The 23,797-nt window shown below is 40.6% G+C and overlaps 1 protein-coding gene across 1 annotated transcript in view; it reads right to left on the bottom strand.

The window, feature by feature from the left end:
• Positions 1-1,528: 1,528 nt before the first annotated feature.
• Positions 1,529-23,797, bottom strand: part of SHQ1 (SHQ1, H/ACA ribonucleoprotein assembly factor) — a 121,782-nt gene continuing 99,513 nt past the window's right edge. The window contains exon 12 of the mRNA XM_075938646.2: positions 1,529-2,570. Within this exon, the coding sequence (XP_075794761.2) occupies positions 1,925-2,570 (646 nt within the window). The 3' untranslated portion in view covers positions 1,529-1,924. The remainder of the gene's footprint in view (positions 2,571-23,797) is intronic.

Here is a 23,797-nt window from a genome sequence, read left to right as displayed (position 1 = left end):
CCAGGCTTTTCTTGCCTACCCCTGGGGTAGAGCAGCTGGGGGCTGCCGGGTTGGTCCCGCAGCGCCGCTCCGGACCAACCCGGCAGCACCCCAGCTGCTCTACCCCAGGCGTCCCCAAGTCAGCCGCTGCTGAAACTGACCAGCGGCTGACTATAAGAAGCCCGAGGCAGAGTTGCTCTGCCCCAGGCTTCCTGGAATCAGCCGCTGATCAGTTTCAGCAGCAGCTGACTTGGGGACGCCTGGGTTTCTTAAGTTGAATCTGTATGTAAGCCAGAACTGGCATTCAGATTCAGCCACGGTTGAAACTGATTAGTTTCAGCAGCGGCTGACACCAGTTCCGACTTACATACAGATTCAACTTAAGAACAAACCTACAGTCCCTATCTTGTACGTAACCCGGGGACTGCCTGTACTTGTTTTCTCTGTCATTCTTGAATGCATCTTGCTTGTATGCAGCTATAGTTTGAATTTGATTGTGAGGAGGGAGAGAAAGAAATGCTCACTTAATTGTAAATGAAGAATTTAAAGTTTTTCAATTGTGACTTTCTATGTGCTTTTGTAGTTGTAAGTGAAGGCTGAAAAGAAAGCGTGGGAAGAATAAGACTGAGATGTGCTGGAGTTTCACAATTCCCAGGAGAGCACGAAAATCCTTGTGTTCCTCATCACCAATCTGTTATCTTGTTCCAATGACAGCACATCAGCATCCGCTAATCATTCCTTTTCAAGCACTGTCACTTACCAATGATGAACTACCAGAAACTCTACCAAATTCAAATTTGTTTTTTTTCATTTCCCCCAAAATTGGATTTCAATATTACACACATGAAAGCAAATGGCCATTCAATCTACCTTTCATCCTGAAGCAACCTTTTATGGGTAAGTCATACCTGCCTGGAAGTACAGCATTTCATTTGTAAAACATTGGACTTCTCACTATTATAATATGTTCCCTCATTAATATTCTCACAACACCTCTGAGAGGCAGGCAAGTATTCTTCATATTTTACTGATGGAAAAAATGAGGTATAGGGAGGTTAAGTAACTTTTTCAGACACACACAAAATCAGTCACAGAGCTGGGACAAGAAATTATGAGTTCCTGCCTTTCATTCCTGTGCTCAGAGCACTAGACTACACTGTGTTTCCACCTCAGTGGGGCCAGCACAACATCCCTTGAATAGTAATAAGAAACAAGATTTTTCATTTTTGAAAGGGAAACAATATCTACACTTAGATACATTTCAAAAAATGGATAGACAACACAGTTAAAAAGAAATGCTGAAAGTGGTAAAGAACATAATTTATAATGGGACTGTAGAAACAGAAGCTCATACATAGCACTGATTGGAGCTCATTATGAAGAAACTCCCTTTAATCTGTACTAAGAAAAAAAGGGGGAACATTTTTATGGATGTCCAAACAAGAACTGCCAGTGCTGCTTCGATTTTTATAATGACATTTGTTATTCTTCTTAAAGTAGAGAAATTGGTAATAAAATATTTGAAATCCAAGAATGTAGTAAGAGGTAATTAAAAAAAGTCATGAACATATTTATTTATCAAATAGTTAAGATTTTTAACTGATACAACTATTTTCAGTTATATTTCATTATTTCTCTTCATTCCTCTACTAACCTCAATGAAAACTGTTCCTGAAAGTATTTACTGAAGTTACAGATTCCTGCATTTGGAGATCAAAAATGTATTTTCTGACGAATCACTGATGCACAAAATATATCTAATTATTAGGGTTTGAGAAAGTCTTGATTCCCTTCAAATCAGCCTTGTTTAAAAATTATCAACAGGGTGAAAAAAAACCCAGGAATTCTGTCACCTCCTTTTTCCACACTTGATGTAGGAATAGTATCTCATTATAGCAATGAGCTGTATTAGCTAACGGGTCAGAGTTTTTCCCAATACGCTTGTTCAGTCTTCATCTGTGCTGCCAACAAACAGCAGTAGGCTTTTCGTTGGGGAAACCTCCAAGAAATTTTCTTTTTCATCTGGATCCTCTGAAAGTCTTTGGGGTTCAACTGCATAATTTGCTCCTTTCTCTTGCAAAGCTGTGTAGCTTGCAGTAGCCAACTCTTCAGGCTGCTCTGAAAGCCTAATTGCAGTCTGCATTTTCTTTCCTAATTCCTCTATCAGTTTTCCAGGAACAGATGTAGATCGTAAAGAAGCCTTTGATTTTTCATTACTAACATCTAACGTCAAACTGTCTGTGTCTCGCCCTAATCCATTCCAGTCAATAAGTGGGGCTCTCCTCTGCTCTTGAAGTGCGTCTTGTAGAGAATTTATTTCCCCATCTTCACTGGTGGAGGGCTCTTGTTCATCTGAATCAGAGCTTTCTGTCTCAGATGATGAAGTACTGCTTGATTCTTCAGAATCACTCGTCTCCAATTCAGAGGAAGGCGGCTGTTGCTTAGAAACTGCGCTGGCAGCTTTTAACTCACTTTCTTCCTCTTGTACCAGAAGTGCAGCTGATTCCAGTTCTTCTAGTTCAAACCCTAAATGGGCCTTAGTTAGTTTGGCTTTCTGTAAAGATTCAGCAAGTGCTGCCAACTTTTTTGACCTTTAAAAAAAGAACACACATTGTTAAACTCTAGAAACAAACATTTCCAGTCTGATGATAAGCAGTGGGGAGGTAAAGATTTGTTACACTCATTTTGTTTGTAAACAACCTCCTTCTTCAGTTACAAAATAGTAACAGAAAAAGTACAGAGAACCAAGATAAAAATGATCTTTTATGCACTTGAACTTATTCTACCCTTCTAGGCTAGGAAAGCAAAGATGTACATTGGTCACCTCACCAAACTTATACAGTGGGTATGTCTAGACTGCATCCCTTTTCCGTAAAAGGGATGCAAATTAGACATATTGCAATTGCAAATGAAGCGGGGATTTAAATCCCCCCCGCTTCATTAGCATAAAAATGGCTGCCGCTTTTTTCCGGCTTGGAGCTTTGCCGGAAAAAAGCGCCAGTCTAGCCACGGATCTTTTGGAAAATAAAGCCTTTTCTGAAAGATCCCTTATCCCTCTTAAAATGAGGGATAAGGGATCTTTCGGAAAAGGCTTTATTTTTCAAAAGATCCGCGTCTAGACTGGCGCTTTTTTCCGGCAAAGCTCCGAGCCGGAAAAAAGCGACAGACATTTTTATGCTAATGAAGCGGGGGAGATTTAAATCCCCGCTTAATTTGCAATTGCGATATGTCTAATTTGCATCCCTTTTACGAAAAAGGGATACAGTTTAGACACAGCCAGTGAGTTTTTCAGAAGCACACTTTTCTTTACAAGCTTTGGAACTACGTTGTAATGAGAAACACCGATTGCAACCGTGACAATGAAGCAACAAAAAATATCTGCAGAGATATTATCTATATTTCATGTTGTAAAACTGCAGTGTTTGGCTAGTCAAGGGCTGTTATTAGCTGTTTTGAAGCAGCTTGGTAAGGTATTAACCCAGAGGGGACTAAGTCAGTTGGCTTTTTCCTACCTACAAATTTAAATATGCATAACAATTTCCTGTATTCTGTATATTTACAGAACATATTTTAGCAGGTTCTTCTTGTTGGGCTACTTGGACTATTGTTTAACTTCTACTTTTCCTTTTTATTCCCCTTAGCTCTGATGCTTTCAGAATTATTTTATATATTAAGCAACAACCTTTTGTTACCATTTCATTTTTATTCTAATAGACACAGATTACTGTTGATTAACATATCTACCTAGTAAATGAGCACCTCAAAAACAGCAATGTCAACAAACCTGCGGAAGGTGGAACTTTGGACTAGTTTTGTTCGACTGAGTGATGCAATTTTTGAAGACACAGTAATTGGATTAACTTTAATAATCTGTTTACATAGAGAGAAAACAGGAAACTTGCAAGATACCGCCCCCGCCCCCCGCAAAATTAAATCAAGTTTCATGGCTAAGAGAAATCTCTCATATCTCTGTTACAAATGTGCATCTCCTCTGTGCAAGTCCCACCATTTAGCTCTAAACATTATTCACCAGAGGCTCATTCAATCCTCTACACAAATAATTCCAAATACTGTACTCTTTCTTCTAATTGTGCCTCCTTTCCCTTTTCCTATCCAATTTCTTAAAAACCCCATGATGGATGGGAGGAGTACTGCCTGTAAAGGGTTAAACATAGAGAATCCCTGAAAAATCCAGGAATGGCAGGTAGCTGGGAGAGCCAATGGGAAGAAAGTGTTACGATTTGAACTGAAAAACAGGCTTTGCCTGTTTCAATCTTCATGTGTGAGAAGCAACAGGGGCTGTGAAAGAAATGGAATGAACATGGGAGGCAGAAATTAAATGTACAGCAATAACCATGTCTAGGAGAATAAAATATTGTTGCAACAAATGTAAGTAGACAGGGAATGTTTTAGTTAGTCATGAACAGGTTAATTTCTTTTATTTCCTGGCTTAGAATTCCTCTGTGCCTGGATCACGTGTCCCTCCACCCGTCATATACTGTAACTGAAGCTGAATCCCAGAGAAGCAATTCTCTGTGCTTTAATCTTTTTTTCTCAGTTGCTCTATAACACCTAGAAACTAAGTATGTTTTACCAAGTATATTATTTGTTTTATTAATAAAATCACCTTTTTGAAGACAGAATCATAGAACACTAGATCTGGAAGGGAGCTCGAGAGGTCATCAAGTCCACAGCACTCACAGCAGGACCAACCACCATCTAGATCATCCCTGATAGATGTCTGTCTAACCTGCCCATAAATACCTCCAGAGATGGAGATTCCACAACCACCCTATGCAATTTATTCCAGTGTTTAACCACCCTGAGGGTTAGGAAGTTTTTCCTAATGTCCAATCTAAGGGTATGTCTAAACTACATGGCTCCATTGACGGAGCCATGTAGATTTGTTTTTTTGGCAAAGGCAAATGAAGCCGCGATTTAAATGATTGCGGCTTCATTTAAATTTACATGGCTGCCGCGCTGAGCCGACAAACAGCTGATCAGCTGTTTGTCCGCTCAGCGCGCTAGTCTGGACGCTCCCCTGCCGACATCAAAGTCCTCTGTCGGCAGCCCCGGTAAACCTCATCCCACGAGGAATAACAGGGCTGCCAACAAAGGGCTTTGATGTCGGCAGGGGAGCGTCCAGACTAGTGCGCTGAGCGGACAAACAGCTGATCAGCTGTTTGTTGGCTCAGCGCGGCAGCCATGTAAATTTAAATGAAGCCGCGATCATTTAAATCGCGGCTTCATTTGCCTTTGCCTACAACCCTAATCTACATGGCTCCATCGATGGAGCCATGTAGTCTAGACACAGCCTAAATCTCCCTTGCTGCAGTTTAAGCCCATTGCTTCTTGTCCTATCCTCAGAGGCTAAGGAGAACAATTTTTCTCCCTACTTTTTGTGACAACCTTTTAGATGCTTGAAAACCGCTATCATGTCCCCTTCTCAGTCTTCTCCTTTCCAAACTCAACAAGTTCAGTTCTTTCAGCCTTTCCTCATAGCTCATGTTCTCTAGACCTTTAATCATTCTTGTTGCTCTTTTCTGGACCTTCTCCAATTTCTCCACATTTCTTGAAATGGGGGCCCAGAACTGGACACAATACTCCAACTGAGGCCTAATCAGTGCAGACTAGAGTGGAAGAATGACTTTTCGTGTTTTGCTTACAACACTCCTGTTAATGCACCCCAGAATCGTATTTGCTTTTTTTGCAACAGCATCACACTGTTGACTCATATTTAGCTTGTGGTCCGCTATGACCCCTACATCCCTTTCTGCACTACTCCTTCCTAGACAGTCATTTTCCATTCTGTATGTATGAAATGGATTGGTCCTTCCTAAGTGGAGTACTTTGCATTTCTCCTTATTAAACTTCATCCTATTGACCTCAGACCATTTCTCATTTTGTCCAGATCATTTTGAATTATGACCCTAACCTCCAAATCACTTGCAATCCCTCCCAGCTTGGTATCATCTGCAAACTTAATAAGCGTACTCACAATGCCAATATCAAAATCGTTGAAGAAGATATTGAACAGAACCGGTCCCAAAACAGACCAGAGGAACCCCACTTGTTATGCCCTTCCAGCAAGATTTTGAACCATTAACAACTACTCACTGAGAACAGTTATTCAGCCAGTTATGCACCCACCTTACAGTAGCACCATCTAAGTTGTATTTGCTTAGTTTATTGATAAGAATATAATTCAAGACCGTATCAAATGCCTTATTAATGTCTAGGTGTACTATGTCCACCACTTCTCCCTTATCTACAAGATGTGTTATCCTATCAAAGAAAGCTATCAGATTGGTTTGACATCATTTGTTCTTTACAAATCCATGCTGGCTGTTACCTATCACCTTATTTTCTTCCAGATGTTTGCAGATGAATTCCTCAATTACTTGCTCCTTTATCTTTCCTGGCACATAAGTTAAACTGACTGGTCTATAGTTTCCTGGGTTGTTCTTATTTCCCTTTTTATAGATGCCCTTTTCCAGTCTCCTGGAATCTCTCCTGTCTGCCATGATTTTTCAAAGATGATAGCTAAAGGCTCAGATACCTCCTTTATCAGCTCCTTGAGTATTCTGGGATGCATTTCATCAGGCCCTGGCGACTTGCAGAAATCTAACTTTTCTCAATAATTTTTAACTTGTTCTTTTTTTAATTTTATCTTCTTAAACCTACCCAATTCTCACTAGCATATGTTAGGCATTCTTTCATTATCAGACTTCTTGGTGAAGACTGAAACAAATAAGTCATTGAGCATCTCCGCCATTTCCAAGTTTCCTGTTATTACTTCTCCCGCCTCACTGAGCAATGGGCCTACCCTGTCCTTGGTCTTCCTCTTGCTTCTAATATATTCATAGAATGTCTTCTCGTTACCCTTTATGTCTGTAGCTAGTTTGAACTCGTTTTGTGCCTTTGCCCTTCTAATCTTGCCCCTGCATACCTGTATTATTTGCTTATATTCATCCTTTGTAATTTATCCTAGTTTCCACTTTCTATATGACTCCTTTTTGATTTTTACATCATGCAAGATCTCCTGGTTAAGCCAAGGAGGTCTTTTGCCATACTTCCTATCTTTCTTACACAGCGGAATAGTTTGCTTTGGGGCCCTTAATAATGTCCTTTTGAAAAACTGCCAACTCTCTTCAGTTAGTCTTGCTACCCATGGGACTTTGCCTACCAGCTCTCTGAGTTTACTAAAATTTGCCTTCTTGAAATCCATTGTCTCTTTTTTGCTGTTCTCCCGTCTATCATTCCTTGGAATCATGAATTCTTTCACTCAAGCTGCCTTCTACTTTGAAATTCTCAACCAGTTCCTCCCTATTTGTTAAAATCAAATCTACAACAGCTGAAATAAAAAACTGTCTTCAATGCAGTCCAAGAACTTATGGGATAGTCTGTGCCCCGCTGTGTTAATTTCACAACATATGTCTGGATAGCTGAAGTCCGCCATCACCACCAAATCCTGCACTTTGGATAATTTTGCTTGTTACCTACCAGCTCTGTGCTCTTGGGGAGCCAGGGAGTGATGCTCATCAAAAACCATCCCCCCTCTCAGGCCTCTGCTAGAATCAAAGACAAAGCAATGAAAAGGCTGTGGAAGACCCACCTAAACTGCTTCAGACAAGGGTGATACAATTAAGGAAACACCCCAGCCTCATCTGCATGGAAGATAGCACGGAGAGACATCTCTATTAGCATACAGAATGGAGACCAGCTCTTCCAAAGCAGGAACAGCACTGAACTATGGGATACTGAAAGCAGAGAAGCACTGCCTGATGGGAAATCTCTGCTCCAGATGCTAATGAACCCAAGCCTGCTCACATCCAAATTAGTCATTATCAGACCAATTCTAGTAATGGATCCTATTGACATCCAAAATACTGAAACTGCCTAGTTACTTTGTGAGCTCCTTCAAGGAATATCACCCATAATCCGGTGTGATCAGTCTCTATTGTCTTGCCTCTGTTTACCCAGAAACAAATCCAGTGTTCTCTTCAAACTATTGTCCTATAAACTATTGCCCTATAAAAACTCCTACCCATGCCCAACAAAAACTGTTCTGATTCCTGGATTTAAACTGCATCAGCTCCATTGAGACTTCTTCATCTCCTGTCTGCTCGTGCTGGGGGCTCTGCTCTGCTTGTCTCCTGCCCTCTGGACCCCCGGATACCATCACCATCTGGGAACCCCGATCAGTGCAAGCTCCACGGAGTGGTGAGGTCTCTCTCTCTCTCTTTCTCCCTGCCCCCCAGCCTCCTGACTCTGCCCTATGTAAACTGTTATGTGGTTAGCTAGCCCTAACATTTGTAATCAGTTTCAATTTAGATTTAATATTGTAACTGTTATGTGTGTTTGGCTTCCTATCACTACCCAGAAAAAATAACTTTCATTGTTAAGCTGGTTGCTTCTCTCTTTCTTTCTCTTTCACTCACTCTTCCTCAAGGGGTATTGTTTTGTCTTCCCCATTCGCTCTGCAACAACGCTTCTTGTACCCAAGCTAAAGATCCCTGTAGTGCCCAAAATCCTGTGGAGTTTCCACACGTGTGGTTCACCAGTGAATGACTGTGGTGTGAAAGTGGGGATAGAAGGCGCTGAACCTGGGGGCTTATGAGGATGGCAGCTTAAAGTGCTGTTTAATCCAGCCTACTGAGTCCAAAGGCTCATGAGGGTGCAGTGTGCCATTGCTGTTAAACCCAGTCTGCTGAGTCCAGAGACATATGAGGGGTCAGCTTGTGAGTGCTGATTACCCAGTCCTTTCAGGCGTGCTCTGTTAGTGGGCGTGAGTGTCTGTGTGTGTTGCTAAGGTGGGAAGAACCCCATCCTGATGAACCTAGTTCCTGCAGGAGAGCTCCAGTGGGAGGGGGAATTGGCAACAGGGAGAGAATTCAGCTCCATATTAGAGCACAAGTAAGCACAAGGAGCACACTGATAGAACTGTTAACCTCCCCCAGACCCATAAGAGTAACCCAAATAAATGAGCATACCCCAGAGTATTGGGCAAATCTGGTAACAGTTAGTTGTTTAAAAAAAGCCTCATCCATCTCTTCTGAGTAGGTGGTCTGCAGCAGATCCCTAGCATGACATCACCCTTGGTTTTTACTTTTAACCTAACCCAGAGACTCTCAACACGTCTCCTACATCCATCTCCACCTCAGTCCAAGTGTGTACATTTTTAATATATAAGGCAACATCTCCTCCCTGTTTACGCCACCTATCCTCCCTGAGTAAGCCGTACCCTTCTATACCAATATATTCCAGGATTCAGGTGTCCTGGAAGGTAATAGGACATCTTTGAATGTGTGTGTAAGATTGAGAGGTCAGCTATAAGAGATTATAGTTTGGTTTTTTTTCCACGATCTCTTAGAAGAAATTCCTAAGTGACATATCCTGGGTTCAAAAAGCAGTTTTGCACTGGGTGGTGGCAGCATACTACCCGAAGTCAGGGAATCTGTGACCTTGAGGAATTTTAAAAATAGAAGCCTGTAGAGGCAAAGTATTTTAAGTATCCTATCTCTTGCAGGCCCCCACCTTCTGCACTTGAAGTGCCAGAGTGGGGAACAGCCTTAACACCACCTCTTTAAGACGACAAACCTTCCTTTCTCATCTTGAATGAGTTTTAGACTGTCCCTCAGCTAACCTGCTGATACTCCTAACTTAAATACTGATTTGGCATGTAAGAAAATCTGTTGAATTAAAAAGAAAACGGCTAACCGACGTGAAATCCTAAAGTGATAATATTTTGACCAGTTTTTTTAAATGGTAGGATAAAAAAATAATCTTTAGGAAAAGTATTTGCCTATTCAGTCTATTTTGAGCCACATGTTTAGCAAATACATTACCATTAAGCCACAACTAATTCGTTTTACTTTAAGCTACAATGCCAAAAAATAGATTTAAGAATTGATCAGCTGATAATTTACCTTACACTGTAATTTTCTAAAAATGATCTTTCCTGCTTTTTAAAGTTTAAAGAAAAACATGCTGCACCCATGTAACTAATTATGACCCCCATTTCATATATGCGTTCTCTCTCCTATCACAGCAGCATGCATGAACCTGTTTTAAAACATGCTGCAGAATAAATCAGTTGTAGACATATTTTAAATGTAGTTAGTATTGTACCTAAGAATAAACTAAACAAATACACTGTTAGACTCTTTGGGTAAGGCCTACAAAAGAAGACAACAGACACGGTAGGTCAACTTTCAGCCTCAGCAAGCTCATTTAATACAGCTGTAGCCATAAAAAATATTTCAAGTATTTGAAATTCAGCACATGCTTTACCAGAAAACTGTGCCATAAATTTATAAACAGAGAGAACAAAAAGCAAGTGAATGTCTTGAAATGTGGGAAAAAAGAAAACCAGGTATAAATAGCAAATATACATCCTGTTTCTTATGGTGGAGTTCTGCCTCAGACTATCAATCAACTTTTCACCACTTCCTGCAACAGCACGTCTACTATAAATCCTGCAGTAACTGACTGGGTTTCATTTCCTCAGCCAAAACCTGCTAACCTGCAAGGCATGACACACTGACACTGGAGCAAGCAGCTGATAATGTAATACATAACTCCTTCGAGGCAAAAGTTAAAGTGCTTGTTCTCTCAGTTGAATGACTTTAAAGATCTTTATATTCTGCTTCCCAGGGGGGATAATTACTCAGTATAACATAGACTGTGCAATTTTTTTCTCCTAAAGGAATTTTATTTAAAAGGTGGGGGAGGGGAAACTTAATGCAGCTTCTTACACATTCTTTACAGAGACAGAGTAGCATTGAAAAACAAATCTTGGACTGGAATGGGTTATTTGTTAACTTTCTCTATCCAACTCAAAGAACTCCAAAATGTGTATTTATGGAGAATAATCAAAACCACATACAAGTTTAATTTTTTTTTTTAAAAAAAGCATTTACTGAAACCCACAATTAAACCTCACACTTCTCTACATAACACCTGATATCCAAAATTTTCATTAACTAATTTCCATTAACTGTTCAGTCATAACATTTTCCCCAAACTATCTCTAGCAACTTGAATTTTCCTTAAAAATACAAAGTTGCACAGGAACATAGGAACCCTGTTTCTGCCAGCCACTAGTACCAATTGCTCCACTGGAAGGTGCAAAAAAGCCCCGTACGTAGGTTTTAAAGCCTGGTTTACAACCACATTGGAAGGCCAAAGTAAGATACTTAACTCCTGCTACATGAAGTAAGTAGCTGGAGTTGACATACCTTACATCGGGTTTCTGCGCTGTTCACACAGTGAAAGGTTGACAGGAGTAAACACTCCTGTCGGCTTCCCTTATGCCTCGTGAGGAGCAGGAGTATCAGCGCTGAGAGGGGCGCCTGTTGAGTTTGATATGGCGGGTCTATACTTCAACCACTATATTGAGCCCTGGAAGATCAACAGCAGCATTGTCAATCTTTCCAGTAGCGTAGACGTGCCCTAATGGAATAACCTGCCCACCTGGCTCCATTTTTTTACTACTTGTTTTTTACACTCTACTAGGGGACTGCGCCCCGTTTGCTATGCTTAACAAACCCCCTCTCTCTGGAGGTAGGTGTCTGGCCAGAGTGGAAGGGGCAGGAGCGGGCTGGGGGTGCAGAGGCTTGGTGGAAGGAGTGAGGGGGCTCAGATAGTGGAGGGGACTCAGCACAGCCTGGGGACGGTAGAGGGTGGGCTCGGATGGCAGATAGGACTTAGCACGGCGCAGCCAGGGGTGGGGTCAGGCTCAGATGGCCGAAGGGAACCAGCGTGGCCTGGGGGATGAGATGGGAGTTGGGCTCAGATGGCAGAAGGTACTCAGTATGGTCTGGGTGGAAGAGGTCAGGCTTGGATGGTGGAGACCACCCGGTGAGGCCTGGAGGCAGGGTGGGAGGTAGTAGAGGGGACACAGCCCCAGCAGTGCAGCCCCCTGAGATGTGAAGCAGGAGCTGGACCTGGAGCAACCCGCGCCCAGAGGGGACAGTGCTGAAGTTGGAGGCAGGCAGCAGCAGCATGAAGACACAGATGATGTCACGCTGTCATCCAACAGGAATGAATATATATATATATATATATCTCCAGAGAGAGAGAGATTGATTCTTGGAAATTGTATACAAATGCAATTTTTTCATGTTACTAAATTCTTGGGCTCAAGGTTATTCTGTGGCAATGCGTTGCACAGACTAAATGTATATTGTGTAAAAAGTTCCCATTATAAGTTTCAAATTTTGCCTTTTGGTTTCATAGTAAGCCATGGCTGATGTTAAAGGAAAGGGGGAATGTTCTTTCTGATGAATGTTCTTCAGTCCCAACCACAAAAGCCCCCCACCTCTCTCTTATTGCTTAAAATTCAAGAAAGTTGTTGTCACATGCCATGCCTTGGCTTATACCATCTTATCTCTGTGTTTTTCTTCTTTCATCTCTTTAAGATCTTCTTCCCAATACTCTTTGTACTTCTTTTCATTCTTCACTTTCTGGCTTCTATCATTTGAATTCTTCCATGTCAAGTGCATCCCCTCCACAGCCCCTTCAAATCACTCCTTTAAATCAGCTAGCCAAATAATCCCTCCTTTTCCATATTCTCCACACCATCCCTCTTCTCAACTCCCAAGAGTGCTAGCACTTTAGGAATGAAATATATCTTATGTAAATTTGCAAAGTTTCAGGTAAATTAACAGTACTCTATAATTATTAAAACCTAATAATTATCTGTGCCAAGAGTTCTAGAAGAAAATATATGGTGATACGCTTCTTTTGGCTCTTTCATTTGCATTACACTGTTTAACAAAAATGTAACACTATGGCTGCAAAGAAAGGGATTATTTCTTTGAAGCAGCAAATACGTGTCCTCACCATTCTTTTCACAAATACATAATAAGCACAGAGTCCACAGGAAATGTGTGAAAGAGTTGGTGTCTGATGGGGACAGGTCAGGAAGGAATAAATGCTTTCCTACACAACAGGTATGAGATAGCACCAGAAAATAAACACTCTCTGAAAGCCTTGGTTTAATTGTTATGAACTGGTCTACTTCGACAGTAATTTAATTATCTTAACTGATTTCTATTGTGTAGTTGTCACTAAAAGAGCCATATTAATCCTTCATATTGAAAACTCTGAAAAATTTGCTGAGGGATGATGATTCCTATATTAAGTGCTAAAGGTTGAACCTTTCTAGTCTGGCACTCTCTGGTCAGGCAACATCCGTGGTCCAGCATGACTGTAGATAGTCCAATGGCCACTTATGATGGGTGTGCCCAAGTTTCCCACAATCCCATAAAGTTTGTTTACAGCCACCAATCTTGGCTACCGGTGTTTTGTGCTGCTTTTCAGTTCTAATTTACCCAAAATGTCTTCTAAGAGCCCAGTAAGCAGCTGAAGTGTTGGCAAAGCTGCTAGACAATATTGACCTCCCATGATTTGGCAAATTCTCTAGTTTGGCACTGGTCAGGACCCAAAGGTGCCAGACTAGAGAGGTTCAACCTGTACAAGGGAAAAGAGATAAAAATGACACAATAGAGCCCACTACTTTCTATTAAAAAAAATGAAGCTATTATGAGTACTCTAGCTGGATTAGTTTTTCAAAGGCCAACAATTCCCACTGTCCCTTCCTAAACTCTGCAGTTGTCTTACTGAAATGCTTTATATACATGCTTCTGTGTAGCTATTGGCTTGCTTACAGCAGATAAACCCAAGGCCACAGTTCCTGAGCTCTGGTCAAGAAGTCCTTGGCACAGCTCAGGACAAGGTGGATGCAGGTGCAGACTTGAAGATACCGTTGCACTCCCCTAATCCTGGGCCCATTTGCAGCAGCAGAGAGGCGGTTCTAAGCAATGCTCCCTCTAAATTTTCCCACCCCTGAATGGAATTAATTTTGAGATGTGCAGGAATATGAAGGTGATGTGTGCCCCCTCTCCCAGCCCTAGCACCCAGCTGCCTTGGAAACTGCGTGTCGGGGCTGGTGAGCAGAGGTGGTGCACTCTGTGTGCCTGCCCTGAACCCCTGCACAGGGCTTGTTAGGCAGTTGTGCAGCCAGGTGGCCATGTAGCTAAGAGGGAACTTAAGTTCTAAGTTGTGCTGACTGCCAGCAATCCCAAAGGTTTCTTGTGGCAGCCAGGGATCATGAAGGTCCCCCAGCTGCACCCTTGGCACTATGTTCAATGAGGGGATAGCAGCATCTGCACTATGGAGGCTCTATGACAATCAGTGATCCCCATATATAGGAGAATCCTAGAGTGGCAGTAATGTGAGCGTTCTTAGCTTTGGGCTGCGGAGTGCTGCAAAACTGCCCTAATATACCTGGGGACTAGCCCAAGGCATAACATTTCTGATGCAGTTGGACTGCATCCATTTCAGAACCCCACATCTATTAATGTTCATGATGTAATCAAACAAAAGCAAGGAAATTAAGAGTTCATACTGGCAACCTAGTCTTATTCTGCTAAGTGCAGCAGTTCACAAAATTAAAAGCCACTGGAGATGTATCTAAGAGCCACAGGATGGCCTGCAAATGAAAAAAAAGAGGGTTGTGCCTTTTCTCCCCCTTTATATAATGTACAAAGAAGGGCTTTCTCCTCTTCTCTTGTCTTACCCCTCTTTCAGGAAGAAGGCCAGAAACTGGAATAGGAGTTTGTTTAGCTCTCACTAAAGGACTAAAAGATTCTCTCTCAAATATGTTCAACAGTCTGAAAAATCCCTCTTCCTTCCACTTACTCAGATTTTGTTTTCTTGGTACATGTAATGTCTTACTTCTAGGAGTGCTCCAATCATCCATAGACTATTCCAGGAAAACTGGAGCATACAAAGTTGGAATTTCTAATGTAAAAATCAAGCAGAAACCACTTTGCACTTTCAAACCTTCTTACATACCATAAAGCTCCATTAACCCACCACCCCCAATGTCTGTTTTTCCTGTGCAAGTTCAGTTTAAAAACTCTATTATTAACTGATTGTGCTGCAACATTAGCATGATTTAAACTTGATTTTTTGCTTGCCATCCCCTTTGTTTTATGAATGGTAGATTACAACAGGACAATGAAGACAAGCAGTACAGAAACACTTGATGAGTCTGCATATGACTCAGCAATAGTCTGAATTTAATCAGCTGCATGCTTGATATTAGAGATAACTTGGAAAGGAGAGATCAAGAAAACCAAGAACTTCCTTATGTTTTCAAAAATAAGATTCTATAAATGTTAAATGGGGTTTCTGGGCTCTGTACTTTTTATAATGTTCTATATATAGCCTGCAAAAACTCCACTGTCTGTTCTGTATTTAGCAAACACATGTTCTTATCTATTATCACATAGAAACACGCACACTTTCAGATAAAAGTATGTTTATAAAAATAATTGTCACCCTTTTAAAGTCCTCTTTCTGAAGCCCTTATGTAATCACTTTCTTCAATCTGAAGTATTTCCAGCTCAGAACACCAACTACAATGTGAATTAGATTTTCTACAGCTGACAACTAGTTAGTCAGGCTTTCTCTAATGTTAAAAAGTTTTGTCATCAAAACCTGCCTTTTGGCAACAACAAAAAATGAGAGCATACACACTGCAAGGGGACTTTTGTCGGGAAAAACACCCAGTTTCAACAACAAAATATTTCCACCCCTACAAGAGGCTTCCGCCAGTATCCCACAATGCATGCCTTGATGGTTCAGCTCAGCTTTGCTTTCTGCTGTCCCACAGGCATGCACCTTTCCACTTTCAAAGTTCCAGAAAGTGTCTGACAGCTGAGTGAGGTGCTCCATTTGCGGAACAAACAAAGTGCAAATCATTGGACTGCTCCAGTTCTTCCCTGCACTAGGAACACAGCGGCAGATAGACTGCTGTGCTGCTTTTACATTCCTCTGTATGGAGAGCTCATGGAGCTATTTATGATGCCACTCCCAGCAGCTGAAGACGCTGTGGGAGAACTGAGGGGGAATCCTAAGATGTACAAGGATCAGCTCTGCCTCCCCACAACATGGCACTGTGAGCTACATACCCAAAGTGCATTGCTCTCACTGTCAATTATGGTGCCCCCAGTGTGGACATGATCCTTCAGAGGGAGCAAGTGTCAACACCCTCTAGTGAGTTTTGTTTTGTCGACTTTTGGGTGTTGACATGAAGTTTTGACGACAAAACTTGGTAAGTGTAGACATACCCTGAGATCCTGGATTTAATACAAAAGGTGTATAGTGAGGGAAGAAGATAAGAGACAGAGAAAGAGAAGGACTCCTGATAATATAGAAAGGAAATAAAGTAACTACACAGCCAAGAAACACACACCCAACCTGCATTTAAAGTTTTAACAGTAAATGTAGGTCTCATTTATGTAAGAATACTTCCTTTATTCTGGATATTCTTTGGAAGGGAAAATATCTCAAACAGACCTCAAATTCTAAGTATAGGTGAAAAACAAGAATCAAATTATTAAGATATTACTGTATATACATTCTTTGAATTGCAGAGGAATTAAGTCACGTAAAAATCTGATGGTTGATTATACAGCAGCAGGGGAAAAGTTTCTCTCTCCTATTTAGGATCTAAACAGAATTAAGTAGTTATTGGCACATACCTGTTAATTCATTTTACACTGTCAATTCATTTTACTTTTACGGAAATAATCCACTAGCAAGGAGAACTCAATCTCAGGAATTCATTCCATATGAACTAAAGAGACAGCATGGCAGTAACAGAAGCCTGACTCAGTGGAAGATAGGCCACATTGCAGAAATCACAGCACACGACACTTTCTCAAGCGAGACTGTGGGTTTACTTTGATAAATTGTACAGGTTAAACCAATAGCCCAGGGAACAGAAGTGACCATAAGTCATGAAGAGAATGGGGGAATATAGTACAGAGCTTAGAGACATGGTAAACATGCCCTGCTGTTTCCAAAACCTTTAGATCAGTATTTAAGATTAACAAATATTTTAATTCTTCAATAATGGTTAATGAAATCTCATGATTACCTTAAAATATGCTCATCCAGTATGCACACCTGTGATAATAATACCTTATTATTATGGTAATAGTGATCCTACATAAACATGAATACTAGGTTTTTAAAATATTACACATGATAATAATTAGTTGTCAAGATGCCAGATGCATTGAGAGAATGATTAACTGCAGGTTAAATTGATACTAGGCAGGTTTTTTTTAATGTCAAAGCTTTGATAAATAGACAGCAGAAACATCACAGGTCTTGTCCATACACCTGATGTAACGACTGGAAGACAAAGCTGCGATATTATTGTCATTAGATTACAATAGAGCCTTGATGTGCTACGTGCTTTCCAAATATGTATGAAGAGAGCGTCTCTGCCCCCACACAGCTTATCTTCTAAAATGACAAAAACATAGCCATGTGGAGGAAATGGATACAGCAGACATGTAAAGTAGTAGGAAAAGGAAGGGGGGGAAGAACCCTTAAGGGAAAGGGAGAGAAGGTGAAATTGGAAAAGAAAAGAATGGCTAGAGGAGAGAAGGAGGACAGAGGCCAGTATGGGGAGCAGGGTAAGAGACCAACAGCAGGAGTACAATAACGACAGGAGAAATGAGTATGAAGCTAAGCACCCATCAGCAGACAGAAAAGAATAGACTCATAGACAATCAAGGTAGGAAGAGACCTTAGGAAGCCATTTAGTCCAACCCCCTGCTCAATGCAGGACCAACTCCAGTTAAATCATCCCAGTCGGACCTTCTCAGGCTGGGTCTTAAAAATGTCTAAGGATGGAGATTCCACCACCTCCCTAGGTAACCCATTCCAGTGCTTCACCACCCTGCTCGTGAAATAGTTTTTCCTGATATCTAACCTAGATCTCCTCCACTGCAAATTGAGACCACTGCTCCTCATTCTGTCATCTGCCACCACTGAAAACAGACTGGCTCCATCTCCTTTGGAACACCCCTCTCCCCCTGCCAAGGCTGCCCATCAAGTCACTCCCACTCTTCTCTTTTGCAGACTAAATAAACCCAGCTCCCTCTCCTCATAAGACATGTGCTCCAGCCCCAAATCATTTTCATTGCCCCCCTCTGTGCTCTCTCCAATTTGCCCACATCCTTTCTGTAGTGGGAGCCCAAAACTGGGCCCAACATTCCTTACTAGCTGCAACTCCAATTGTGCTGTGGCCTTCTTGAATACACTCCTGCATGCTCAAGCAGTATTTTTATACTCCTCCCTACTTCTCTCTCCAAGTATCCACTTTGTATAAGCTCCCTTTTTGTGTTTAAGCTTACCATTTCTCTATTAAACTAAGCTGGTCACCTACCAGCTTGATTGTCACCTACCATATTCTGCACATCGGTTAACTGATTACATCCCTAGCAGTTAGGCGGCTTACTTACTGTGTGGCATATTTATGCCCTTGTGTATAAACACAGAGGGCAAGCTGGTACATCAGGCTTTGAATTCATAGCTCAGTGACATTTTGTTACTAAATGAAACAGAATAAAACTTTTTCATGTGTAGATAAAAGTGCCACCTTAGTAGTTTAAAAAACCCAGAATAAAAGAATTGTTTTACTACATCATAAGTCTGGCATGGCACAATACATGCATCTACCAACAGTGCTTTTTTATAGCTGTTAATTTATTTAGGTAGTTTTAACAGCTTTACCCAAACCCATGCCATCCAAGTATCAGGGACAAAACAATAATTGTTACAACAGTGTTTGTTTGAGAGAAAAATTACAAATCGCCAGATCTCTCTTTAACAGGGTGCAACGGGTGAGTGCAATAGTGCATTCTTACTAATTATGCTTGCTTACCTATATTACTGTGTTGTGCATGGATATTGTGAGGTGCATTGATGCTGTCATACCGGATCTCACAAATCATAGCTAATCTGAGATTACGTTTACGTTTCCTGATATTCTGGAAAATTCTGTAGCCTTGATCTGATTCTGCTACTGTTTCCCACTTTCTTCTGCTTTAACTGGAGAAAGAGCCTACCTACATTACAAAAACAACCAAGCTGGGGAGGGGGGGAGACTAGTTGCAACAATGTTGATCCCCACCCACACACAGGTGTAGCATGGTTCAAATCTGTTGTATGGACAACTCTTGAGTAGACTGTAACCAAGGTCTAATAATCAGACTAAAGCCTTGTCTTTATTTCATTATGTGGCTAGGCTGAATGTATACAACAGATGTTAACTGTGTTGTGCTGGAGTAGAGAAACAGCCCTACAGGTAATCCTCCTCCCCCAGCTCAGTTGGCTTTGTAAGGCAGATGAGTCTTTTTTAAATTAAGCCCTAAATTTAAACCTGCATTTTACATTTTTAAAGAAAAGGCAAGTAAGCCTCACAGACATGGAGGACTGTCCCATTTCATACAGCTTCCCAGGATTCCATCGCACAGGAAAATGAGTGTGTCACACTGCTAAGCAGCCAGCCTTCATGACAAGACTGCAATACCTCGATGTGCATTCAAATACAAAATGATCATCAGTGTAGTTTACTGATTTATCAAGGACGGTTATTTAAATTATCTCCACTCTACAGGAGATTTGGACACGTAAGATCCACTTTAGAGAGCACTACTGTAGCTGCATTAACAAGCTAAAGTTTTTGTGCATGCTGGATTGCAGGGCATTTCTAATCACCCAAGTGTTACACTATTATTGTATAAGTTATGAACGTTAGGGTATGTCTACACTTACCCCCTAGTTCGAACTAGGGAGGCAAATGAAGCATACCGAAGTTGCTAATGAAGCACGGGATTTAAATATCCTGCGCTTGATAAGCATATTCGCGGCCGGTCGCCATTTTAAAAAGCCAGTAGCCTGAATTAACTTGCCGCGTGTACACGCAGTAGTCCGATCCAAAACCCTTCCCTCGAATTAACTGTTACTGTTCGAATTAACCCTTCCCTCAAATTAACTCCTCATGCAATGAGAAGTAATAGTTAATTCGAGGGAAGGATTTTGGATCGGACTACCATGTCTACATGCAGCAAGTTAATTCGGGCTACCGGCTTTTTTAAATGGCGACCGGCATCGAATATGCTAATCAAGCGCGGGATATTTAAATCTCGTGCTTCATTAGCAACTTCGGTATGCTTCATTTGCCTCCCTAGTTCGAACTAGGGGGCAAGTGTAAATATACCCCTAGTGAACAAAGCGATGGAGAAATTGTTGCTCTTGGTAACGCCTTACACATTTCAGATTTTCATGCACTGTGGCAGTGAGCACATTATATATGCTTTGATTTATAGAGAAAACAGAGAAGAGAGCAGATCAGTGAGTTTGTCAGGTGAGTAGACTTAGTTCAGAACCATGCCAAGCTGCACTGCTCACCACTACCCATTATTCCTGGACAAGATGCATTGTAAATCTTAAACCTCCCCCATTCTTAATACTGTTCCCCAGCATGCTGTCATCCTCACAACTCAGATTATCTGAAAGCAGGGTGGTTCCTGTCCTGGTTTTAGTGATAGGTTGTCCCTGTGACTGAAGGAAGATGAGATGAGAGTGTGTGAATTTAGTGTTTGGCAAAGAGGATGCAATGACAAATTAACCTATAAAAGACAAGGACGTTATTTTGCTTAGCTGCCAAACGAGGAGAGACAGCAGTAGGGGCATTCATACTTCTGCATGAATCGTCAATGATGAATAGAAATCATACAGATCACTGGGCATCTGCAAAAGGTTAGCCCCTTTGCCATACTACTTCCAGTCCATGACAACCTGGGTCCCTCAGGTGCCAGCTTGCCATTGTCTTCCTCAAGTCACACTAGGGTTACACTCAGGAAGAATGAGATGTCAGCATTACCTTTCCACGAGAACTCTGATGAAAATTAATTTTCATATGACAATCTGTCTCATAGCTGGGCTCTTATGAAACAGAAGGCTCAAACAAAGTTATAATTCACCATATTATGAGAGGAAAAGAACCAGAGAGAATTTGATCCTCAAATGAAACAGATGGCAAAATAGCCAAAGGTATTTGAAAGGAAAATAAATTGTCAATCTAAAATATAGAAGACACCTTTCACCAAAAACAACATAGATGCTTCAGTAGCCAGACCTGAGATTGGAAGATATACCATTCTTTTGGGAACATCCCTTTAAGGTAATAATGAAAAAGTTGACCCCCTAGGGCAATACTATAAGTCACTACAATGACATATTTTGACATCTAACAGCAAGTACTCAGATCTCTCCAGAACTACTTAAAAACAAAGTGGATGATAGATTAAGGGTGATCTACTCTCCTTAGAAATTCAACAAACAAGTAAAAGCTCCCTTCAAATCTGGAAAAACAGTTCCAAGCTGCTAGAAAAGAAAACAGACAATGATTTAATTATTGAGACACAGAATTGGAAGAGAGAAAGAGCTCAATTAGATTTCAATAAAATATAGAAGAAAAAAGATAGCAAAAAGAGCAAGCTTGATCAGGTATTACTGTATTGAAATGAAATGAAGAGTTAAATGCTGATGATGGAGAACGCAAAAGTAGAAGCTTTACTAATATACACAAAAAACATAAAGGGCCCAACAATGGAGATTGCATGGTATTTTTTCAGAAAAAAATCCTTATAAATGGACATTTAACTTGAACAACAAGAAACACGTCAACTTACAGATACCATCCATGTTGAGCTTATTCTTTAAAAAGCACTGGACTATAAAAAAATAAAGGTAAATGTGGCTGGAGGTAAAAAATCTTTGACTCAGTTACATCTTTTTGGCCATATGCATTTTATATAAGATGCCATATTTCTATGCTGCTCTTTACAATTTCAAGTTATTCCAAATTGGTCCTTCCAGTTATAAGCTATTCAACCACTAGCACTCTAATCGAATGGTTTAAAAAGAGTAAGCACAGCATTTAGTGAACAAATATGCCCTTTACTGCTTATTGGAGCCTAAAATACTGTATATTTAGCTTGCTTGCTCTGAAATACAAAAATCACATTAGACAGTCTGTATGTCTCTATTGGAAATATATACAGACAATTTGAATCAAGCACCTTTCTTGGCTATCTGCTATAGATACTGTGATCACGATATCTTATATTTTCTTCATCCCAAAGTATTCTACAAAACAAAATGATATACCAGCACAAACTGTATGTAGATTTCATTTTATCCATAGCTAAGAATATAGCCACTTTTAGTGTGAAACATGTCCACTATTTAACAGAGCATAATATTACACAAATGGAACCCCCAAATCCCCAGAACAGCCAAGTGAAACTGGAATTGAAACTTTCAAGTAGGCAGAATGTAATTATTGAGCTGGACTGTGCCAAGTACACAAAGATTATCACCACTGCTTACAAAGAATAACAGTTGTTCTTTAATAAACACAGGAGGTCAGGATCTGTTTTACGTCCTGCCTAAAATAGGGCATGCCCCACAACTCAATGCGCTCTAAAACACCAAACAGACACCAACAAAAAGCAAATGGTGCCATTTACTGAATCACCAACACCGCTTCCAGCAGTTTTTTCCAAATCTATACCCTAAACATCCAAATAGAAGCCGAAGCCGCGTCTCTGTAAAATTCGACAGGAACACAGAATGAAGACACATGGTTAAAGGATGATATTATAAATACAAATAATATGTGAATTAACATTTTACATTTTTATTTCATTACACAAATTTCAAAATAAACCATAAACATAAAATAATATTTTACTGACCATTAAATATCACCCCAAACCAATACATCCTAATAAATCTCACCAGGGAGCTCAAGAGAGAAGGTAGCTTTCTTAAATATTACTAGCAAGCTGTGCCCCGTGCTCACTACACTCGCCTACACTCCCCCTCCCTCCCGGCCTCGTTTGCAGTTAGGGAGCATGAGAGCATGATGATGTCATTCTGTCGCCCGTCAGGAAAAACTCTGTTACATATATAGAGAGAGATGATACTATAATCAAAATGAAAATGTAATTAAAGTTTATACTACTTATTACATTATTTGCAGTAGAAGAAAAAATCAGACAAGTGTAAACATGTCAAATACAGTTATATTTATTTATCTGAACTAAGGTTAAACCAATCACTGCCTTTATGGACAAGCAGTAATTGGAGTTTTCAGCTTCCTCTGAAAGTATCAGCTCTTACAATAACCTGGGCCTAGCCAATATACATTTCCTGTGACTGCAGGGAGCAGAGATTGGTAAACTTTCATAGGAGATGAGAGGAAGGATAAATGGGGTTTGTGTTTTTTAATTGTTTCCTTAAGAGTAGCCCTTATAGATAGGAGAGTATGTTTCAACCCAACACTTCTGCTATAAAAGTAGGTGATCCATTTGAAAAATCCAATAAAAACTGAAGCATCATGTTCAAGAAGATACCGAGAAAACAAGTTCTTTCCCTGTCAACGGAGGGCTGTGTTGCATAATTTTAAACAGTTTATATTAAAAGAGATTCCTTTTCAAAGCAAGGTTTTAGAAAATGGAAACGGAACTTGCCCCTTTTCATATGAAACTCTGACTACAGTGGAACTCTCTAATGAGCTGGAGGGGCACAAGACCTGGCTTCCATTTTGAAAGTTTAGCTTCCAAAGGAGCATGAACAGGTTCGGAAATTACGAGGGAGATGAAGAGGAAGGCAGAGAAAAGGAAGTGTACTTACAACAATCTAAGCGGCACTATCATAAACCAATGGGTGGTTCAGAGTACCACACTTTGCGAAATATAAAATCTGAAATATGGTACCATTGCTTCTATTCAATAGCCTTATTTCATGTTAAAGAGTTTGTTTGTTTGTTTGTCTGAAAATGACATCTCCCTCCATTCTGAAATCCTACAGTGCTCCTTTCACATCAACTTGAGCGCCTTAGTCACTAAGCCTTAGCCAATGCATGTTAATAAAG

This window comes from Pelodiscus sinensis, chromosome 11, assembly GCF_052426305.1.
Source record: "Pelodiscus sinensis isolate ZL-2025 chromosome 11, ASM5242630v1, whole genome shotgun sequence".
Lineage (NCBI taxonomy): Eukaryota > Metazoa > Chordata > Testudines > Trionychidae > Pelodiscus > Pelodiscus sinensis.
Note: the sequence above shows the minus strand (reverse complement) of the source record. Positions and strands in the feature narration are given on the sequence as shown.